General features: G+C 34.0%; 1 protein-coding gene across 2 annotated transcripts in view; it reads right to left on the reverse strand.

The window, feature by feature from the left end:
- The window catches only part of ST8SIA4 (ST8 alpha-N-acetyl-neuraminide alpha-2,8-sialyltransferase 4), a 106,140-nt gene that overhangs the window by 77,976 nt on the left and 3,372 nt on the right, over nt 1-24,792 (reverse strand). For both annotated transcript variants that reach the window (XM_022592173.3, XM_022592163.2), the window contains exons 2-3: nt 21,143-21,274; nt 11,984-12,241 (exon numbers count right to left, since the gene is read on the reverse strand). In XM_022592173.3, coding sequence (XP_022447881.1) covers nt 11,984-12,241; nt 21,143-21,274 — 390 coding nt within the window. The remainder of the gene's footprint in view (nt 1-11,983; nt 12,242-21,142; nt 21,275-24,792) is intronic.

The following is a 24,792-nucleotide window of genomic DNA, read 5'->3' on the forward strand; positions in this document are numbered from 1 at the left end:
AAATATTTACATCTTCTGTGTACCTGGGTCACAGATATAATTTTACTACCATGAATATACAATACCACCAATATGTTAATCCTAAACCATCAAAAGGAAGAAAAATTTACATTTATTGAATAACTGATTTGTACTTGGATTTATTCTAGACAGTTTCACACACATTATCTCATTTACTTCTATACTCACAAAAAAGGGAAGATAGAGATTATTTTCCTCATATTATATATAAAGAAACGGGGGCTTAGAGAAGTAAATAAATCATTTAAGACTGAATATAAATTAGATGGAAAAGATGGAACTTGAAACTAGATTTACCTGACTTAAAGGTTTATCACATTTTTTTTGGGGGGGGGGTTGTACACGGGCCTCTCACTGTTGTGGCCTCTCCCATTGCGGAGCACAGGCTCCGGATGCACAGGCTCAGCGGCCATGGCTCACGGGCCCAGCCGCTCCGCGGCATGTGGGATCTTCCCGGACTGCCCCTGCATCGGCAGGCAGACTCTCAACCATTGCGCCACCAGGGAAGCCCCGTTTATCACATGAGTGATAAATGAGTCTCCTGCTTGATGATCTGTCTCTAGAATATTTTGACATATATTTTTGGCACATAGTAAGTGCTTAATTAAAGAAAGGAATTCTCACAGGATGGTCCACAGACCACGACTGGAGAAAATACTAAACATTATAAAGTCAGCTTGGTGTTTATTTAATTTTTTACTGTTTTTTCCCTAGCTTTATTGAGATATAATTGACATATAACATTATGTATGTTTAAGGTGTACAACATGATTATTTTATATATGTACATATTGTGAAATCATTGCCACACATAGTTACCATTCACCCAGTTACCAGTTTTTGTGTGTGTGTGATTTTATTTGTTGTTCAATTTTTGTTAGCCTAGACTTTGAAGAATGGCTGGTAGTTTGTGGAAATGTCAGACATTAAAATGACCTTCCCTCTTCTGTCTTTCATGCTAAGTCACGAAAATTTGAAATGTACACTAATTAAGACCATTTCTCACTGGTCTTCACATTTCAGAATAAACGTACAACTAAAAACTTCACACTCTAGTGCGGCACTGACTGCTATTTCTAATTTAAAAAGATAAGTGTTTTCAATCTTCATTTGAAAATAAAGTGTTGGACTTTGAGTATGAGAGAAAAAACTTCTGTTGTTGCTTCCTTCTTCAACTTACCGTGTACACTCAGGAAAGTCACTTAGACTCTCTGTTCTATGGAAAAATGTGGTTTGTTAACCTAAGCCTAACTTCTACAGAGGAACCCCTAAGCCTAACTTCTTCAGAGGAAACAATGGGAACCAATTTGGATTATTCAAGATTCATTTTCCGTCATCCAAAAAATGTTACACTTTAAAACGTGGCATATTTATATTCACTATCATTTGCCATTTCCATGTATTATATACTTCATAGAGTCCTTGATTTTCTTAAGTTGCCTTCCACCGTCTATCCCCACTGTCTCTATCCTACTTTGCCCCTCATTATCTCCATCTTTAGACTATTTTCAGTATTCCCATCTTTGTCCCCCTGTAATTGATCACCTAAAAATCTTCCTGAAATTTAAATGTGATCATGACATTCCTCTCCTGAGTGGCTCCACAGACTACTTGAAAAATTAAATCCAATCTCCTTAGCAAGATACAATGGACTCTGCATAACCTGTCAGCTTCCCTCTCCAGCCTTACCTGCTTCTTTTGACCCACACAACCTTCTATTCCATCATACTGAAACTACTCACAGGCCCAGAAAAGCCACTCATTCCTATACTCAGGTTCCTTGGTGCATCATAGATCCAGCTTGGACTAGGTCTCACTTTCTTTTCTCTCCTTTCCTTACTTCTTCAGTTTTCATCATAATTTAACTTGTGTTGCTTCTCTCAGGAAATCATCCTTGACCATCCAGCTTATGTATCCTCTCTGCCTCATTATCAGTGCCTAGTTCTGTGAGTACCTCTAATAAAGCAATTTGTGCATTATCAGTTCATTACTTTATTTTCTTTACAGGACTACAATCATCTCAGATGTAAAGAATTGATCTTCATTTTTGTATCTTCCTGATAAATAGGTGAATAAAAGAGTGAAGGAATTAATGAAAAAATTATAAGGAAGATCAAAGCTATGCTATGTATCACCTGAAAACAATAGGTCTGAAAAGTTCAATTGTGTTTGGCTTTGGAGTACATATTTTGGGCTGATGTCCACTTACAGATGAGTTTAATAGTAGACAAATAACAAATGCTTTAAACCCAAAACTGAAGGTATATTTTGAAAATCCATGGAATGACCAACTGCCCATTTTCTAATGCTCCTTTGATATCAGGAAAGGATGATTTCTACCATATTTTACATTAGTATGAACCTTACCACTGAAGTTTATCATCTTACTCTGTCCTATGATTTGGATTTCATCACATTTGCCTCCTCTAGCATCTTCCTTATTGAGTGTTCTTTCTCTTTCTTACCTTTGATTTATTTATTACCATGGTCCTTCCATCTGCAAATATGCTCATGCTTCTATACCTTTACATTCCTCTTATGCTTATAATAAGAACAACAACAAAACTCCAACAAGAGCAAACAAATAAACCAACAAACTGTAAGGATCTTTCTTGGACTACAGGATACCATGTAAATCCTGAACATGGTGAAACGATCCTTCATTATTTAAGGCCAACATACCCTGCCATTTCCCCTTCCACATTGTCGTTCAATATGAACCTAATAGTAGAGTAGTCCCAAACACTGCCTTACCATAAGACCATTGAAAGCATTTGTCTTTGTGCTTACTGGTCCCTTTGCCTGAGATTCCTCTTTTCCATGTGTTGAATGACTAATCATCCAGATGTACAATGATTTACTCATCCTTTCTTGCTGTGTGTTATAAAATGCACTTATACTTCAACAATTGTTCACATTTGGGTAGATTCCTAGAACTGGAAATAGTAAATAAAGGAATCTACTATTTTTAAGGGTTGGGGGACATTATAAACCTGATTTTTGGAAAAGTTGTATCAATCTATATTTTTAAAAGCATTTCAAAGGAGTGCCAACATCAGAATAACTTTATGCTGAATACTAAGAATGTTAAATATCCTTGCTAGATTGATAGATGAGAAACTGTAGTTGTTTATAATATTGCATTTTTAGAAAACAGTCACCCAAGTCCAGGAAGTGCAGAGAGTCCCAGGCAGGAAGCCCAAGGAGGAACACACCAAGAGACATAGTAATCAAACTGACAAAAATTGAAAACAAAGAAAAAATACTAAAAGCAACAGGGGAAAAATGACAAATAACATACAAGGGAACTCCCATAAGATTATCAGCTGATTTTGCAGCAGAAACTCTGCAAGCCAGAAGGGAGCGGCATGATATATTTAAAGTGATGAAAGGGAAGAACCTACAACCAAGAATACTCTACCCAGCGAGGTTCTCATTCAGATTTGATGGAGAAATCAAAAGCTTTACAGACAAGCAAAAGCTAAGAGAATTCAGCACCACCAGACCAGCTTTGAAACAAATGCTAAAGGAACTCCTCTAGGTGGGAAAGAGACTAGCAACTTAAAACAACCTGGTACATACATAGACTGCTATATCAAAACCTCACAGGAACAGCAAACCCAAAAACTACAATAGATACACACACAAAAAAGAAAAAGCAACCCAAACACAACACTAAAGATGGTCATCAAACCACAGGAGAAGAGAATAAAAGAGGAAGGGAAGAAAAAAGATATACAAAAAGAAACCCAACACAATTAAGAAAATGGCAATTGGAACACATATACTGATAATTACCTTAAATGTAAATGGATTAAACGCTCCAACCAAAAGACATAGACTGGATGAATGAATACCAAAACAAGACCTGTATACATGCTGTCTACAAGAGACTGACCTCAGACCTAGGGACACATACAGACTGAAAGTGAGGGGACAGATGAAGGTATTCCATGCAAATGGAAATCAAAACAAAGCTGGAGTACCAATACTCATATAAGACAAAATAGATTTTAAAAATAAAGACTGTTATAAGACACAAAGAAGGTCACTACATAATGATCAAGGGATCAGTCAAAGAAGGAGATATAACAATTGTAAATATATATGCATTCAACACAGGAGCATCTCAATATATGAGGCAAATACTAACAGCCATAAAAGGGGAAATCAACAGTAACACAATAATAGTGGGGGAATTTAACACCCCACTTTCATCAATGGACAGACCATCCAGACAGAAAATCAATAAGGAAACATAGGCCTTAAATGACACATTAGATCAGATGGACTTAACTGAGATTTAAAGAGCATTCCATCCAAAAGCAGCAGAATACACATTCTTCTCAAGTGCACATGGAACATTCTCCAGGACTGACCACATGCTGGGCAACAAAGCAAGCCTACGTAAATTTAAGAAAATTGAAATCATATCAAGCATCTTTTCTGATCACAACACTATGAGATTAGAAATAAACTACAAGAAAAAAACTAAAAAAACCCACAAACATGTGGAGACTAAACAATATGCTACCAAACAACCAACGGATCACCAAAGAAATCAAAGAGGCAATCAAAAAATACCTAGAGACAAATGAAAATGAAACCACAACAATCCAAAACCTATGGGATGCAGCAACAGCAGTTCTGAGAGGGAAGTTAATAACAGTACAATCTTACTTCAGGAAACAAGAAATATCTCAAATAAACAACCTAACCTTACACCTAAAACAACTAGAGAAAGAAGAACAAACAAAACCTAAAGTTAGTAGAAGGAAAGAAATCATAAAAATCAGTGCAGAAATAAACAAAGAAAACAATAGCAAAGATCAATGAAACTAAAAGCTGGTTCTTCAAAAAGATAAACAAAGTTGATAAACTTTTAGCCAGACTCATCAAGAAAAAAGGGAAGAGGACTCAAATCAATAAAATTAGAAAATGGGATAGTCATTTTAAAACAATGTTTTAAAATTTAAAATAGTTTGTCAAGTCATTGTCATTTCCATTTAAAAAAAAAGTATCTCTTGTAGATAAAATCTTTTTTTTCCAAGGAGTGACATGATTGGAAGAAAAAGTTAGAGCCTTACCTCACATCACAATCCATAACAATTCCATATTTAGTTTTCAGTAAAATTTTAAAAACCATAAATAATTAGAATAAAATAGAAATTCTCATTTCTACCCAGAATATGAATTTTATGGTTAAAATCAATAGAAATAACAAAGATAATTAGTTTTTTTAAAACTATAAAATTTCAGCTTAAAAATATGAATAAACCATTAAGTAAAAATAAGGTAGAAAATATATGTAGCAAATATCACATAAGCAATGTTGGTATTTCTAAAATATAAAGTGGTTATTTTAATTAATAAGAATTTTAAAATATCTTTCTAATGCCTGCACCAGTCTCCCTACCAGAAACTTAGTTGTTTGCAGTTAAAACATTTTATTTAAGCACAAACATTCTCAGTGAGAGTGCAAGGGAAAAAAATAAGGCCATTTTTGTGAACACGTAGAAAAGTAGGCATATTTTTTCTCCCCCAGAGAAGAGTCTATTTTGCTATAAAAGAGTTAGCATTCATAGAAGGTCAAAAAAGATGATTTAAAGTTTGCCATAAATTATCCACCAGTGGAGAATCAAACATTGAGTTATAAAAATGTATTGTATCAGTCAAGGTAAGTAAATTCTTCCATCTTTTTCTTTTGTGAAACATCTCATCCCTTCTCTTAGGAAGCTACATCATCATAAAGTAAAACATTTTTATCTTATTACTTTGGTTTCCTGAAGAAATATATCTCTTCACTACAATTCTTTCTAATTTTATACACTCAGATTTTATAGACACTCCTGAGTAGTGTTCCTGTGTCTTCACATTTCATATTATCTAATATGTTATTCAGTGTCAACTATATACACATTTGATATATTTGATAAATTTGAGGAAGGTTTGACTTCTTGTTTATATAAGACAAAGAGAATTTGCATTTCTAGCCAATGGTCATGGCTTAGAAAAAGTGGTAATAAATTTAACTTTCAACTACAACATTTGACTCAAGCTAGGTGTGCTTTAATATCAGTTGACATTAGTTTAGATTTACAGTTTATGCATTTCTTTACTATTTATATTTCCCAACTGATACTTAGAAAATCACTTTGAAATAATAGGCCTATTATTATTATTATTAATATCATTGGATGTTGGAAATAATCATGTTTAGAACCTAAGGTATTTGTCCAATACTACATTTCCTGGCTTTATTTTTTATTGAAGTATAGTTGATTTACAATGTTATATTAGTTTCAGGTGTACAACATAGTGATTCTAGTAATTGTCAGGAACCCAGCTTTTCTGATTCCCAATATCTAGGACATTTCACTATACTACTCATCATATTTCTGTATTTTCTTTTTAATTTTAAGGGTTTAAATGACCATAAATGACCTTATATATGACTCCTCTTACATATTAATTTTGGAATCCAGTGTTGTATTCAGTGTCTAAGGCAAGAATACATGAACACAAACCAAAATTTTCTCAATTCCTACATTAATTCTTTCATTCAATAAATAAATAGCACATACCTTAATGTATCAAATTTGGTACTAGGTCCTAAAGATACAGGCTAACTAAATCAGACATGGTGGGGAGTCCCAGCTTCCCTAGATCATACTGTTTAGGCATATTGAGAATTCCAGAACACTGAAAACCTTAATGAACATAAGAAGCACCTGGGCACTGTGATCAAATGCACATTCTGACTCAGCAGGTCTGGTGCAAGTTCTGACATTCTGTATTTCTAACAAGCTTCCAAGTGATGTTAATGCTGGTAGTTCAGAACCACAATCTGAATAGCAAGGATTTACTTATATAAATATGTATATATTTAAATGGCTATTTTAAGTGATCTTTCATTGCTGTTCCTATATTTTAAGAAAAAAAATATGAACCAAGAGGAAATTAGAAGGAAATTGGTCAAGCACTGCAGGAACTGAAGATGTTGATTAACAAAGGAAAAACGAGCAAAGTTGTCTAGACTAGAAGAAGATGGGGACAAGAAAAAATGCAGAAAAGGAAGGCAGAAAGAGAGAAATAAACAAACAAAATTAAATTTGGAATTCCAACCAGCCAGAACAACAAAGTGTTTTGCAGCTCTTAGTTAACCATTTCTGAATCATTCAAGTCATACTCATTATTTCTAGTATCTCTGTTTAAGCACAGTGAAGACTGGCATTTGATGGTCAAAAAATATCAGTTGCCAATTGCAACTGTTAAGTAACCCCTCCCCCAGTGTTCTCTATATAACATCAAAGCTAGTACACTGTGGGACCAGGTTTACTTTAGATGAGGCTGGACAAGATCCCTCTTCTATGGAAAAACAGTACTGACAGGCTGCCTGACATTTCCTACTATCCACAGACAGCCCAGAGAATGGAAAGAATGCCCCATCATTCTTACCTGGGGGGAAGAGAAGAGCAGGGAAGGTGGAACGAGGATTTGTTCTCCACCACCTTTCAGCATTAAAATTAGGAAATATCTGAATTTTTTGGTTCTCATTAGAAAACCACAATTGTTAAGTTTATGAAATTCTTGAGTATAGACAATACAGATATTAGAATGTATGTTTTTGTAAATATATATGGGACTAAAATATCCAAAAAATGTGAAAAATAGAGGCAGAAAAATTGAAAAGCACTTTATATATCATTTTGCAAAATCCAAAACAATTTTCTCCACTAAACAGTTGTATTCTTTAATGTAAGATATGCACTGTTACAATAATTTTATACCTAACACCAAGTAAAAAAAAAAAAAAAAAAAGACCCAAGAAAGGATTCAAAGATACTTTTAAACAGATTGCATGAAGGGAGCTTTTTAACCCTGTTTTCCTTTACCTACAGTGATATATAAAGGACATATTATGTCTTCAAAACTCTAGATTCTTGAAATATTATAGCAAACCTTTAGATAAGTAATTATACATGGGGTAAACTTAGGGCTGAGATTTCGTAGAGACAATTCTGTGGTTTCTGTGAGTAGGTAAGTTGTAACACTCTAAGGAAGAAAGGAATAGTTCATACAATAATCTCAGTTTCTAAATTAGAAAACTAAAGTACAGCAAGGCGTACAACTTCATCCAATATCACCTACAATGAACTCTCCTCGGACCCCTCGGACCCCTGGAACATATATTGGGTGACGGTTTTCCTCTGCAGCACTGACTCCATCTCTTTCCAATATTTAGCATATGTCAGGCCATCCAAATATAAAATATAGAATTTAATATCAATAGGACAGTGTCTCTAATGCTCACCAGGTGAGAGAAGGTTTATAACTGACACATCAATGCCAGATTAAACTAAATTTTTGCTTATCTGGAGCTGTATGACAAGATCTTTAACATCACAAGAACTTTATTATCCTTTATGAATTTTCCCTATCAGACAGAATTGCAAGTCAAGAAAAGCATGATATTTTCAACCTGAGTGAGTGACTGACCACCCATGTTTCTCTATCCTGGCCTCTTCCTTACAACATGGCACTCGCTGATTGAGGAACTATAGACTAACTGCCTTGAGGGTTCCACATATAAAAATCACTGATCAAGTGGACATAACACTATTATTTGAATTATGATTTTAGGCATTTTTTATTAAGAAATAAAATTATTTCTCTTATGTCCAGTTCTCTGTTATTTAGGTACATATGAAGCCTAGATTTTACAAATCAGTTCAATATTTAATCAGTAATTAGAGAACCAAAGTAAGGCTTTAATTGATTTTCTTATCCTCATTTTTTTCCTTTAAGCTCCTATTTTGTATGATATCCCACAAAACCCAGCATTTAATTTAATTGATTAACTTATGATACAAACAGCCACTGAGGGAGTATCTCTTCTAGGAGAGGAAATGCATGACATTGTGTGTGTGTCTGCATTTATGTATAGTTACCATTACATGGGCAAAAATACAACGTGAGCACTTTTCACTGGCTTATTTAAAAATATTGTGGGATATTAAAAATAACTTTCTCCAGAACTACACTTCACAGGACAATAATGCCATGTATCTGCACCTTGCCCTCCTCCTCAATAGCACAACTGTTTGGAGCAAGAGATTCCTGTGTGCATATGATGATGCATTCTGTACATCATTAAACAAAGAAGATAGCATTTTATTTCTTTAAAGTACTTTCAGAAAAAATAAAGTTTAAAATCTAACTAATGCTGAATGAAGATATTATCTAAAGATAATGCTTTGCTTTATAAAGTTAGAGGTCAACTTGAACATAATACCTGGGTGAATCTGATCCTTGAGGGGGGTCACTGAATTAACAGTGCCCTCTGCAAGCAGATCAGGTGTCAGTTACCTCTCTCATAACAAACTTACTATCTAACAAGAAAAATGGGAAACAAACAAACAAACTGGGAACAACAGGTTACACATGCAACCAACCAACCAAAACTATCTATACCTATGCTGATATGCATACACACAATACAGCTCTGGGAAGGTGGGAAATTTGAAAGATTTTTAAAGATTGTTACTAAAATTTGTAACAATATTAACCAGTTTGACATGGATGGCAAACTATTTCAAGGAATAGGGCTTTGATTGAGGTTTAATGCAAAAGTCCTCTTTGATGTTCTAGAGTAGAATAGACACATGTACAGAAACAAAAGGTCATATACTCTTGGGGAAGGAAAAGATATTTGGCACACAGATGAGTCAGATGCCATGAGAAAGATTAGAATTTTAGGAAGGATGGAGGTCTGGTAGTGATATGTCATTGAAGTCCCTTGTGTCCATGAGACTCAAAGGGATGAATTTCCAAACTAGGTATTATTACAAAAGAAAAAGGTTTTTCTCCAGGGATTATTTGTTTCTAATGCAAAATGTATTCCTGCCAAAGTTTACCTGGAAAATCAGAATCCCAATCATGGGCTACACTTCCCTAGTATATACTTTAATCTACAACATTCCAACTTCTAATTTTGGAAAGCAGTAAAAATAGGAGGAAAAGAATAAAAAACAATTATGGCAATAATTTTCATGCCTTCATTAAGATGCTTATCCTCATTTTTTTATACTTCTTAGTAAGAGCATAACAATTATAGACGCAGGATTGGTCACTATTGTGCTCTTGTTAAATAAGTTTTTAAAATAATCATAGCTTAGAAAAGTATAAAGAACCTCTTGAAGTTCGATTATGCTCAAACACCAGTGAGTGACTTACAACAAACATAACTTCTGGAGATCTAATGCACTGCCTAATGATTATAGCCAACAATACTGTATTATTAACTTTAAAGTTGCTAGAATACTAGATCTTAACTGTTCTCACCACAAAAAAAGAGAGGAGATAATTATGTGATCTGATTGAGGTGTTAGCTGACACTACAGTCTTAATTTCAGAGTTAAAGGTGAGGCTGAATCTAGTGGGTTATGTAGATCCCAATGCTAAAGCTTAAAGGGGTGTAGGAACAAGGAGTCAGTCACATTCGGATCCTGTAGCCCTCCAGGATTAATCAACCTTACAAATTCTCTTCTTCACCTTGCAACAATTTCTACTGTGCTCTAAAATCTTTTCCTCTTCACTTAATCTGCCCCCTGATTTTAATCTCTTCAGAAATTCTAGAAGCCTTAGTCTTCCTTCACAGCCATACTTCACACAGACTTCAAAGTTTGAAGCTCATTACTTCCACTTCCACTGTCATTCCCTCATCAAATATTTTTGTCTCCTCTTTGGACACAATTTTCTTGGTATATCTACATATTGACAAGGTTTTTCTTTCAGTTCAATCAACTTAAAAGTTCAGGTTTTTAAAGGCTCAACTGATGTCAAATCAATCTCTGACCCTGCATCCAACTGAGAAATGATAGTATGGCAAAATGTTTGTAGTTATATTCATTGTTACGAATTGTATTCCCTGAGAGTATTCTCTTATGATTTTTCATGGTTATTATTCTTTTATAAAAAACTGTTGCCTATTTATGATTAATACTTATATAATTGTATTTATTTTTAATACTATAGTTCAAAAAGATTTTTTTCAAGATCTATACTTTCAAAGGCTGGATTCCAGCATAGCTTCAAGACTTCAAGTTATTTGTCAACATGGCAAATCAGCATACTTTCCAATCTATCTTTATATTGCAGTATTTCATATTTCAAAATACACATTTCATTTATTCAGCAAATATTTCTGAAGAACTAAAACAAGCCAAAAAACTCTATTTAGATATACTGAGAATTAAAAAGTGCTAATTAATATCTGTTGTCATTACAACCTTAAGTCTACTGTTGTCTCTTTTTCAGTTAATCAAAAGCTAGAACTAAACACATGACTCATCAAATATCTGCTGACCATCAATGAAAAACAAATAGCTATGTTTAATTTTGTGAGAAAACTAAAAAACTAAAATATACTACCATACACAAGTACCATGTATAAAGAGTGATGAAAGCAATTTGGTCCAAGGTATCAAATATAAACTTGTTAAATTATGTTCTTAGACTATGCTAAATAGTTGTCATTAAAAAAGTAAAATTAACTTATATCTGTTACATCATTGTATAGTAATGTTCATAATTTTATGAATAAATAAAATAATACAATTTATTGAAATAAAATAAATAATTATTTCTATTAGTGAATAAAATAGTTTTTCTGTGTATTATATTTAATAAAATTGTCATTTGGCCAAAAACGAAAGCTGGTGTGAATCTTACTGCTATGAGATCATCTTTTCTTTCAATGATATAATAATTTTAATTTTACATTCCAGGGTAAGTGTAAATTTGGATACTACACAAATAAAGACATAAAAGATAAATATTTGTTTGAGATTTCAATAATTCATAATATTAATATTAGATTTAAACATTTCTGCCAGTGTTCTACTCCTAAATAAAGGGTCTTTGAAGAAATTACAATCTTTAGGAACAAAAGAAAGCTCACCTTATTACAAAGTTGTGACTGTCAATCTCTTTTCCACATTCACTATCTAGTAGAATGCCAGAATTTCCAACAACTGCACAGGTCTTAAATCTTCGATTTTTCATTGGTGAAACTTCAGGTAGGAGGCTATGCAGATCCTGAGAAATATTTAGTGTCCGGCGTCTGTCCAGCACATAGTGTATGACATCACCAGGCTTAAAACTGCTCTTGACCACTGAGACATCTCGTTCTGCATCTAGGAAACGAAGAATGTTCTTCCTGTATTTGAGATACAAGCAAAGTTTTCCATTAATGACAACATGTCCAAGGACTGGTAATATCATTTACAAAGTAACATATGATAAGATATAAATTGGTAAATCACTAAACTTTAATATTCAGGTGGTAACTAAACCAACCAATTAAGTAGATTCTAAAGGAAATAAAATATATTTTTAAAACGTCATTTGCACATAGTTTTTCAATGATTTTGTAAATAGATATATAGTATACACACCTATCTGTGGAGTGAAAAAGGCCCCCTATCAAAATTTATAGAAAAGTTTATTAAATGAAATACTATTGCCATGACTTGACTTTCCTTAGCTAGATAGTATTCTGCCAGCCTTAATTATCTATAATCATATATTTTGTTCAGTGTTGTCTAGTTAAGGTGAATAGAAAAACTTGAAATTGTTTAGAATCATAATTTAGTTAACTCTATTAAAAGGATTGAATTTTCTAATAAAATTATTAACATTTATCGAAATCATGTGTATATTATAATTATTTGAAGTAAAGTTAAACTACAGCACTATATATATGTGTATATATGTATATGTGTATATATATATATATATATACACATATATATGCATATATATATGCATATATATGTGTGTGTGTGTATATATATATATATATATATATATATATACACATATATATGAAAGTTTTCTTCCAAGCTCAAGAATCCAGGAAATAAGATGGCTATATTAGAGGAAAAGATGGACAGATAGAACATTGGACCTTGCAGGGCAGAGATAGCTAACTGTTCCTCAGTGTTCTTTCTTCCCTTCTTTCGTTTCCTATTTGAATCTTCTAAGTTTTACTTGGCCACACTGATGCTCAGCTAGAACATTTCCAAGTTTCCAAACCTAAGTGCAGCTGGGTGTGGTCACATGAATTAGTTTTCTTAAACAGGATATGAGTGGATCAAGTGCATCACTATAGGAGAAAGAAATAAACTTCTGATTTGTTTGATTCACTGTATTTTAAAGTCTCCTTTTTTATGGAAGCTTAGCCTATCCCATAACTAATAAAGAATCTGATAAAAGATATGAGATACTACATACACATATACGCACATATTAAGTTAGATGATGGAAAATAAGAAAATAGATATGGCTGCCTGGAAAGTTGGTGACTCTTGGCATGATACAGAATAGCACCTTATAAAACTGTGGTCTATAATAACTTAGGAGTCATACCCTATACGTAATAAGCTTGTTGCTCTTGGATAATTGCTTAAAAGGTGCTACTATGTTGTTTTATGTTGGTTACCCATTTTAGCAAGGAACTAAGAGGCGAAGTCAGACATGAAATACCCAAGTTGCAAGTTGAGTGGAGGAGAATATCTCTGGCAACGTCCTATAATCTAAACTGTGTGAGAGTCCAGTAACTGGGACCTCCTAAATGACTCCAATAATCCAATTAGCAAGAGATACAACTATAAATCAGAGCCATGCCAGCAGCAAGAAGGATATTGTCTTCTCCCCCAAGTCTATAGATTCAAACGTTTTAAGAGTAGCTGCCAATAAACTGTAGAAAAGGAGGGTTAGGTCAGAATAATTAGGGGAGAATCCGAAGGCTAAAGAACTGTGTTCAGAAGCAATCTTTAGGTGGGGTTTTTCATACCAGGAACAAACTCCAAAGAAATAGCTCAGGAGCCTAGTAAGTTTTTGAGAGAATTATATTGACAAAGAAATCTATGAATCTGGCTTACAAAAGTTTGGGATTGCTTGATCCTCATGCTACCAAACATATACCACCCAGAAGTAATCTGAGAAAGCAGTCTTCTGGGTTGGAAGTTGGATAATACTTACTGAAGTGCTCTTAACGGCAAGCTTGAATTTTCAGAATGCTCAAAACAATGTCATTATTATAACATTCATGATAGGATAGACATTTTCCTCTAATGCTATTATTGTTTAAGCTCCATCACTATTTATAAATTTTATTATTAAGCACAAAATATGATCTCTTCCTATCACTCCATCAAAAGGGCAATTCCCCAAATCATACTCATAAACCAGAAGCATGACTAGCAAGGAGGGATGTAAAATAACTAACTCATCTTTCTTTTTGTTTTCTTTATTTTGGTTTGCTTTAAATAGGTCCCACTTTAACGTGTGATCTAATTAGGAAACCAGATGATTGAATACTTTATTTGGCCAGATTTTACACACAAGGAATACACCCATCAACTCTCTGAAAAAGAGGCCATTTAAAAAAATTTTTTCTCGGGCTTCCCTGGTGGTGCAGTGGTTGAGAGCCGGCCTGCCGATGCAGGGGACACGGGTTCGTGCCCCAGTCCGGGAAGATCCCACATGCCATGGAGCAGCTGGGCCCGTGAGCCATGGCCGCTGAGCCTGCGCGTCTGGAGCCTGTGCTCCGCAATGAGAGAGGCCACAACAGTGAGAGGCCCACACACCGCAGAAGAAAAAAAAAAAAATTTTTTTTTCTCAAATGTTTGGAATTTCAGGTTTGCAAGGAGTAAAATTTGTACAGCAAAATCTATATAAATGCCCTACAAATGAAATTTAAAAATTAATAGAAATTATCAAGCATTATAATAATCTTAACAAAGTACAGACTACATAAGAAGAGAATTGCTGGTGAAATCAGCAGCCATAGAGAATATGAATTGCAGAAAATTGAGAACTCTTTCATTATGTTAAGCACATGTGATTCTTCACAAAAGTTAACAGCTAGCACCAAGAGCAGCAATCAACTTTTGTACAAATTAACTACCACTTACTCGTTTGGTGAAAAAATTAAATAATGCCTGACACCTGTATTTCAACAAAAAATTTTTTTTCATTTCCTGTGAAAATGACAAGCTTGACTCTAAAATGAAGACTGCACAGATGTGGTCAGATCGCCAAACTAGATGGTGTTATTTTCCTTTGAACATAATTTAAAGGGGTTGCTGTAAGTATTTGAAGATGCCACTCACAAGTAGTGGCATGTTTGCAAGCATGAAGTGAATAGAGGTCCAGATTTCAAAGAAGACTCTTTAGCTTGGAAATCCAAAAAGGAAAATCCCCTTACTCATAAAGTTAACACTTAAACGCTTGTCGACTGATAGCAAGAGGGACTTTGCAATCACAGAACCTTTGCTGTGTTATAGAAAGTTAGCAGCAAAAATATTTTCAAACATATGTCTTCTAAATCTGAGTATAAGAGAACACCTTTAATTTATTCATTCTTAGGGAAAATTGATATTTAAAAGGTGGACTGTAAGAGTTCAGGAAGAAAATAATGCTTAATGTGATAAATAATTATTAAGTACAGATGATACTATTGTATGTATTACTCCAATGCTGTCTTACAGGCTCAACAGTTTATTTTTTAAATGGAAGCAGTAAAAAATAGTAAAAGTATTTTCCAAGACAGAATACAAAATACCAATTCACACAGTCTAATCAAAATATAAAAATGTAAGTTTCGTAGAGAAAACTCAGAACAATTGTTAGTGTTGAATTTGCTTTTTTAAACTGAAAAGGGTGGGGGGACCTTGAATGTCTCTAGTTTGTTTTTTTTCCTGCATTGAACCAAACTTTCATTTCTATTTTAGGGCTTAAATCTATACATGGAAAACTATCTGAGCTAAGGTTCCTGGTGTAGGATACAAGAAAGACTGAAAATAATTACTATGAGTGAATATATTGATAAAATGCTTAATATTTTCTGGTAACAGTAAAGTTAGTTTTTTTTTCTCCCTAGTAGGCTGTAGGTATTTTTAGATTATAGATTTAATGGACTGTAAAAGTTCTATGGATTTGCTAAGTCTAACTGTTGTTCACACTGTAAATCTATTAAAAAAAAAAAACAAAGAAGAAAACTAGTGCTTAAATGTAATTAACTAAATATCACTGGAAGCTTGAAAAGCTCTTGTACTTATGCTGAACTGAAACAACACGTTAAGTACTACCAAGGAGAATATATACGCTTTGCTCAAAAGGTACTTGATATAAATGAAAACAGCAAGTTAAACAAAATTACTTTAGAATGAGAGAGATAGAAAGAAAACTCTAACTTCTGGGCTCTAAGGAAGCATGAATCAACAAAAGCTGATGTTTAATATGCAGGCTGTACCAGCATAAGTTTTTGTAATATGTGGTTGAGTTACTACCAGATTTTTAAAGCAGAGGATTGTGTTTTGTGTGTGTGACTTAAAAGAACAGTAACAACATAAGATTCCTTACAGGTCTCTGTCATTCTCTTAAGCATAATGTAACTTTTGAAACCCTATTCGAAAAGCGAACACCTAAGTTCAGCAACTGTTTTAACGATAAAGATAACTGATAGAAATCAGGAAATATGCTTCACTTTTGGTAAGACTAAAAAATTAGTCATAAAGATTATATTTTTTGTTAGGCAATGCTGGCTTAAACTGAAAGACTGGTTTAGACTGTGAAACTGACAGGAATAGATTCTATACAGAAACTTTTCAGCTGAATTTTCAAGTAGAACTTCCCTTTCAACATCACCCACCACTTGAAATAGCAGCTGCAGAGTCCTGGGGAATTAATTTTCTAAACATTGTTTTCACTTGTGAAATGTTACATATAGCTAACCTATCACCAGGTGCCACTCTTTCTTCTCTGTAGGTTTCCTGTCAACAACAAGCACATGTGCTGTGGCAACTAAAATTTAATCTAAATGACATTGTTGACTCCATCAGCAAGTATTGTGAGGCAAATCTTACAGCTGGAATGCATCTCAAGTTGAGAAACAAATTAGGTAGTGATACATATATTAGGAATCAGTTTTTGCAAACTTTTGACTCCAGACAAAAATCAGTGAATCAATTCAGTTGTTACTGACATAGTTTACTAAAAAGAAAAAAAAAAGTTTAAGAAATGCCAAGTGTTTCATTATGCCTACAAAAAGCAGACAGAACACAATTTTTTGTCTCGAGATTATTTCTGCAAGGCAATATGCCTCGAAGCTCTGAAAAAAACATAACCTATAGCTTGTTAGGGCTTCTGAGCTAAGGGTCTTAGCTGTTATAGGAAAAATATTCTAGTTAATATTAAAAGAAAAACCCTGAGCACAACCAAATGAAAAGGCAAAATTGTCTCAAAAAAGCTTGAAGAAAGCACTTTTTAGTTTACACCTCAGATAGACATTTGATATTTGGCCCAGCATTTGGTAATATTGGATGAATACTATCTTATATTATTTTAGAGCAAAAAACTCAACTTCTCTGTACTTCATAAAGATGCATTTTAATAGTATGCATTTTTAGTATTAAACAATAGTCTTCCAGAAGATTTATCTCATAATAAGAGCTCTGGCTCCACAGTCAGGCCTGGCTTTGAAGCTTGACTCTGGGACTAACAAGCTGTGTGACCCACGACGTGTGCTATTGAATTGTATGTGGACCTTTTTCTAAAGTAAATCAATGCACACAACAGCAAATTCTTTTTGACAGGTGAAGCACATATAAATTTGCAATTATGTTTAGTCAACCTGCAAACCTTATCTGGTTAAGAACTTCAATATATGATGACACTAAGAGTTGAAAATATTTTTGCTGACTAATTATGATGTGCTTATTCTGGTCCTGATGAGTAGCTGAGCTCATACATTTCTATACATCCATATCTGGTACTGTACGTAATTCTTTAGGTTTCTATCCAACATATGAAAAATGAGGGGGAAAGAAAGAAACAACCCGAAGATGAAAAAAGTCAAGTCACAAGTGTTGGGACATGACTAGATAATTTCTCAGTACAATGTTCACAGATAATACTCACAACATCTGATACATCTTAAATGTATCATTTCTTAGCTTACAATAATAAAGAACTACTACCAATAACATCAAGCCTTTAACCAAGCTAATTAGTTTAATTGTGAAGTTAGCTGTGGAATTCATGAACTTCCCTAAATCTTGATGAATTTTCAAAGTACAATGAACTAATACATGAAACCGTCTCTCTCAGACAACTCCCCAGAGGTACAGTTGTTTGATGAATATATATGAATCAATTCTTGATGTGCTTATGAAAGCGGCAGAGTGCATATAGGGCTGGAAGAATCAGTAATAAGAAAGAAAATCATGTCTACAAATGTAGGGAAAAACAATTTATCTTCAGTGACTTTCACATTTTAATGCAAATAGATAAATAATTTATTAGGAATATCACAAGTGCATTATTAAGTTTAATGAGATTTTTTAAATGAGAAAGATTTGTAAGCAGAGTTCAATCATGTAAGATCAAAAATGATTAGTTGTAACATCTTAATCAAAAGCTTCAAAGTAGAATTTTGAAAACACTTGTAAAATATGCCCATACCCACTCATAGACACAAAATAATGTGGTTCTTCATAAATGCTATAGATGTGGGGAAAAAACAAAGGAAAATAACCAAAATATTTTAAGATTAGTTTCAAGTATGACTTAAAAAGAAAGCTAAGCCAATAATCAGGTATTTTTATATTCTAAATTTTTTATTATAGGTGTCAAATTGATTGATACTTACTAGTCACTACAGCTATAGGCAATTATAATTTTTATGAACTGTTTGTACATTGTACAGTAATGGTTTTACAAATTATTATTTCCTTGTAAGGAAGTGACAACTTTGTATGTCTTATTCAATATTTGCTCACTGTTTTATTGTTTACTTATCTGTTAAGGAGAACCATATGAAGAGTACCAACATTTCATTCATATTATTAGCTGTTATAATTGAAAATAAATCACCCTCAAAGATATGAATGCAACCCTCATTAATTTGTAAAGTTGCAATAATAAATTGCTTGGGTCAATTTATGTTAAATACCCTTAGCTTGAATATCTTAAAAATAGCAATAGATATAGCCTCATGCACATCTATAGTATTCATTTTTTCATAGATACTAGGAAGGCATGGCCAGATATATTGATTAAACTATTGTTAATTATGTATTTAATTTATTTATTAGACTTTATCTGATATATTATTTAGCATGGCTAGATATATTAAGCTGTTACAATTTCTTATTTTACTTTACTTTCTTCCATTACTTTCCTTTACCTGATCTACAGAGCCTTACATAATTGACACCTTTCTTGCCAAATCATTCAAACTTGAAGGTTCTCTTTCTAGGCATCCTCAGAGATCAAATATTTTCTTTTTTAATCACCCATATGTCTCTCTTTCCAATCTACTTCTAAGAAACATAAATCCTTACTCTGTACTAAACTCAACCACACTGTATTTATGGTCCCATCTAGTTCCATATCCTGTAGCTTTTTCCTCATAATTATCTCATCTCTTACAGGGTTTCTAAATTCAAATGTGGGTATAGGAGTATGAGTTAGTGAGGAAGACACTAGGTAGGTATCATGAGAAAAGGGAGCTCCAGGTGTAAAACTGTCAAACTGGAGAGCTCGTGGTTAGTGTTGGCTTCAGCCAAAGAGTTCTCAGGAGGAACACAGGTTCAGAGTTGTCACATTTTAAAATGTCTTAAGAGTATCTGAAAATCTGTACTTTTATAAGGAATCTGCTAATTTTTAGTACTGCTTTAAGTTTCTTTTCACCCAGTTGAAATAAATATTGCTTTCTGAACATATTCTACACAGAAGACACCGATTTACAAACTCTGTCAGAGTTGCACTGCATCACACGCTACTCATCTCACTGTTCTTGCACTCTGCCTACAAATACACAAAGTTCACCCTAGACTAAAAACAGCCAAACATACACCACTTGACATTGCCATGGTTTGATTCCTGTCTCCATTCCAGTCACTTTGAAAGCTTTAAAACAAAGTAGTCTAACCATTCCTGCATTTCCATGGCACCCATTTCTTTTTAATTTCCAGACATTCTTTCAACTATATTTCAACATGTAGTGAGTGCCTTTGCTGCAATGCATTCTATGAATTGCGATGCATACTCTAAAGATGAAGGTAGTAGACTCTTCCTTAAAGGGGCTTATAATCTACATTATACGTACGTGTGATCCAAGAAGTGAGGAGGTAGAAACCCCAGCAGATCAGCAGCTTACCCTCGTAACCACTAACCTACTCTTACAAAATCTGTGTGTTCGTATCCAATCATGGAGTAATTAGCATTTTGCCAATACTAGAAAAATGCAATGATTTTATTATGTAAAGGACGGTTGTTCTCTTGAACTTTTTTAAAGAGTTCTGATTTACTGAAATGCTGATTTAAACATACCAACCAATAGAGCAACGTAACTATAGAGAAAATGATCTGCTTGCTTCCTCCATAATTAGGAAGGTCTGGCCCTAACTTTCTTATTAGAGAATTATAATTGAAGAAAACAAGATATAATGGATATATGTAGGCACTGAGTTTGATTTCAAGAGCTTATCTAAGCGAAAATACCAGAATCTTACAGAGAATAAACCTGTACTCTAGAAGCCTTATTTGCTAATTGTTACCTATTTAGGGTATAATTATTGAGACTTTTATTATAGGAGCACACATAGAAATACCCCTTCATAGAATAAGTCAAATTTATTTATAATTGTTGGCTAAATGGCAGTTGAATAGGCTCTACTTATATCCAGTGTGAGAAAACACAAGATCAGTATGAAGACTTTAGAGAAGTTAAAGATAATTCTCAAAATATACGTCCATCCTGAGTAATAAAGAAAAGTGTGTTAAACATTAGGATTCTGTCGAACATTTTATTTCATTAGTATAAAGACAGTATATTAAAAACTCACATATTCATCCTTATATTTCTGGCTGTATAATGATTTCAGTTTTATAGTTTCACATCCTTCAGTGAGAAACATTAACAGCCTGTTCACTCTTACTGAAGTATTCATACTTAAACTATAAATTAAGCATTGAATATAAGTTTGCCAAGCCCAATGTATTCTAGAACATGATATGAAATTTATTATGCCTTATTAAAGAAACTCACCTTATCTCTAGGACCAAAGAGGAATTGATTTTCCAACCTTCTACAGAATGCTGGAAGACTGAAGAGCCAGACTTTCGAATGATTTTATCCGAACTATTGACAAGTGATCGACTCAAACACAGCTCACCATCTCTGAAACAAATCACAATGGCAGCTTTGTGAAAGTAAGAAGCATTTTGTATAAACAGCATAATACATAATTTGATTTAGATTACTGGTGACAACTTGTAGATACAACTTTTTCTACCTGTTAGAAGAAGAGGTGTAAGCATGATGAAAGGTATTATAAAGATTAGGTGAATATGACTTTATCAGGAGAATCATTTACACTTATTATTTTACTTATTATTTTTGAAATAAAACTATTTTTATATAAAGAAAAGACCTTTGTAGTATTTCAGGAAAAAAATTCTCATCGAAGTTCTGTTCCCCTTTAGCCCCTCCCTCCCCTGCTGTGTTTAACAATAGAGACAGGATGTTTGGCCAATTCTCCTGCATCTGTGTAACTGTGACTCCTAAGATTGTCACAGAAGACATACAGACATAATGGAAAGAGCTTTTGTTTTGGAGTAAGAAGACTTTGAATGTCAGGTGATCTGGGCATGTTTGTGATTCTATCACTTGCTAGCCCATATGTCCTTTGACAATATTCTCTTTCACGGTGGTAAAGCCACCGTGACTTTACCTTACCTTGAAAATTGCAAAAACATTATCTAATATGCTTTGACTTTGTGAGAAGTGGAGCTCTGCACGTGAAAGTAATTTATAAAACACAATTGAAGTGCTAATTCTAAAATTACATCGGTCTCAAAACATCTCAACAATGAGATGCTTCCCTGATAGTTGGTGGTGGGGAGATAAGAGATTGCAATGGGGGGAAAACTCATTCAGTAGTCATTATTACTGGTATTTTCTGTTATATCAAATAATTAACTATGCTATCCCCACCAATTAATAGCAACAGGCAAGTATATCATGCTGCATGCTACTAGCAGGGGTGTTGGTGGTAGGTGACAGACACCTATGATCGCATTTATACCATTAGGACCTTTATAGACGAACCTCTTCATTGCTCAGTAGACTATTCCTTGGTACTTTATACAAGTAAACCCGGATTCAGAGAATAAAAAAGCCACCTCTCTAGGCATAGCCCTTTCAATATCTGTATTTCATTACATGTCACCTCAATTTTTTAGAATCTCAAAAACATAGTTAAAAAGTAACATGACTAGGGCTTCCCTGGTGGCGCAGTGGTTGAGAGTCCGCCTGCCGATGCAGGGGACGTGGGTTCGTGCCCCGGTCCGGGAAGATCCCACATGCCGTGGAGCAGCTGGGCCCGTGAGCCATGGCCGCTGAGCCTGTGAGTCTGGAGCCTGTGCTCAGCAACGGGAGAGGCCACAACAGTGAGAGGCCCACGTACCGAAAATTAAAAAAAAAAAAAAAAAGTAACACGACTATTTGCTCAGTCACAAAGTCTAAATCTGTGTTTATTATGTAGGCAATCCTCCCCTACTATCAATGGAAACATTGCCTGTGCGACAGCTGCTAGATGAATTCTGTAATTGGAGGCTGATAGTTTGGTATTTTGGTTTGCATTCTTTTTTAAACATGTAGTTCCAATTTGAAGCAACTCAAAGCATCAAATGCAACTACTCCCTGTGAAATTTAGAACTCTATAAAAATTAATATTTTAAACTGTCCTACTGATGAAAATGATACACTTGCATGCCTATACATGGCTAATCATAGTCATTTTATAGAGGTCATTTAGGATGCAAGGAAACATAGGGTGCAATTACTACTCAGTAGCCCCGAGTCAATTTTTATATTACACGTCTAATGATAATAACTATTACATATGAATGAAAATGTGGATATACAGAGTTAACCTTCACACTTTTGGAGATACGCCTTCAAGAGTATGGACACAAACTCTCACCATTTCTAGGGGTAGGGACCTTCCCCATCTTCATCTTGTTAATAACTAACTGTCCTGTCAATATCATCTTTTTCTAACCACAGATTGCTACAATTAAAATAATTATTTTCACCACCAATAAACTTTTACAGAAGAAGTAAGCTGGCATTTTAAATATCTGTGGGAGATTGCTTTACTGACAGGTAGCTAAAGATACATTTTTATAAGGCAGAATGATTTCTATGATATTGTATGGAGGCTTTTCAGAACCTCTAAGATTTAAAAAAAGTGCTTTAAAAGTTTAAATCAGTTTTATGTTAATGAAATGCTACCACATTACTCTGCTCTTTGAACTGGTGATAAGTCAAATTTCAGACTTTTACCACTGGAAAGAATTTTGAATGAAAATAGCTTACAACTAGTCACACTTCTTGAAGTCAATGGAATTCATGTGTGAGAAAGAAGGCCAGGCTGCCAGCAACCTGAGGCTCTGGAGCAAATTTCTTTGTATAAGGTTAAATGAGTCCCAAGGGGTTTTTCTGCTTGTGACCTTGGTAGTACTCGGTCTGGAATAGGCTTTTCCTTCCTGTGAATGCAAGGCATGAAGGATGTTGCCACCCCCTACTAGTTTCTCATCCCAGATCAGAGACGAGTGCTAAACAGCTGCACTGAAAACATTTCTCTGATGGGGCTGTATACAGGAAGATTCAACACATACTTCTAAAGGGATAATTACACAACATATAAAAGAAATACAGCAGTATATATTATAAAGTATCCCTGCTTATATCGAGCTAAGAAAAACCCAGTTAGATGGTCATCTGTGCGATACCAGTGACAGAAGCTAATCAGCAGTTATATTACTAGTCTTTACAAATATTTTTCTTTGAAATATGAGTTGCCAGGCATCACTACAATTTATTCTATTAATTCTGAAGTACATAACACACAAGATTAATTTTCGTTCATGAAATTAGGTCCCCAAAAGCCCTGCAATGAACCCCACTGTAAGCTCTTCTTGACTTGGCTTTGGAATGAATGTGTTCCCTTAGGTTAAACTTTCTCTTTAATAGAAAAATTTAAGTCATTTAAATGAAAAGAACTTGCATCAAATTAAGCCTGAACACAAACAGCAGGCAATTCTGTGTTTTCATTCCCTGAGTGCCAAACAACTAAAAATAAAGATGCGATGTACTACCTTAACTTACAGCCTATGGCTTTTAGTAGAATTCCAAATATAACATATGAAGTAACATGCAGATTCTGGTTTCCTGAGTTACAAGAGTGTGTTTCCACCCTAGAACAAACTGGAACTAACATTGCTAACAGTGATAATACTCTAAGTATGAATGCTTATCTCCACTGTCACTTCTATCATAAGTTTCAGAACTAATACTGCTGATCATCTAGTGAGAGAACCTAAAGTACACAGTCAAATTAAAAATGAAATCTGTAGATAGTAAAAAAAAGTAAGTTAAAGTGTCATTTAAAGTCACCCAGGGAAACAGTATGTAGCAAGTTTTAAGGAATAATAATCAAAGCAAATGTCTATTTGGTATTAAAGTTTGTTACACTTTCAAATACATTATTTCATTAAATGCGTATACCCACATATTTTTACCTGTAGGACCCTTAAGTTAACATATTTCTAATTATACCAAAGAGCACACAGAGCCAGTAAAATTACAGGCCAGTTGTGAGACAAGTGCCATTTTTCCCATTAAGAAAAAAA

Source organism: Delphinapterus leucas, chromosome 3 (assembly GCF_059928025.1).
Source record: "Delphinapterus leucas isolate spDelLeu-1000000601 "Yukka" chromosome 3, BTC_Dleu_Yukka2, whole genome shotgun sequence".
Lineage (NCBI taxonomy): Eukaryota > Metazoa > Chordata > Mammalia > Artiodactyla > Monodontidae > Delphinapterus > Delphinapterus leucas.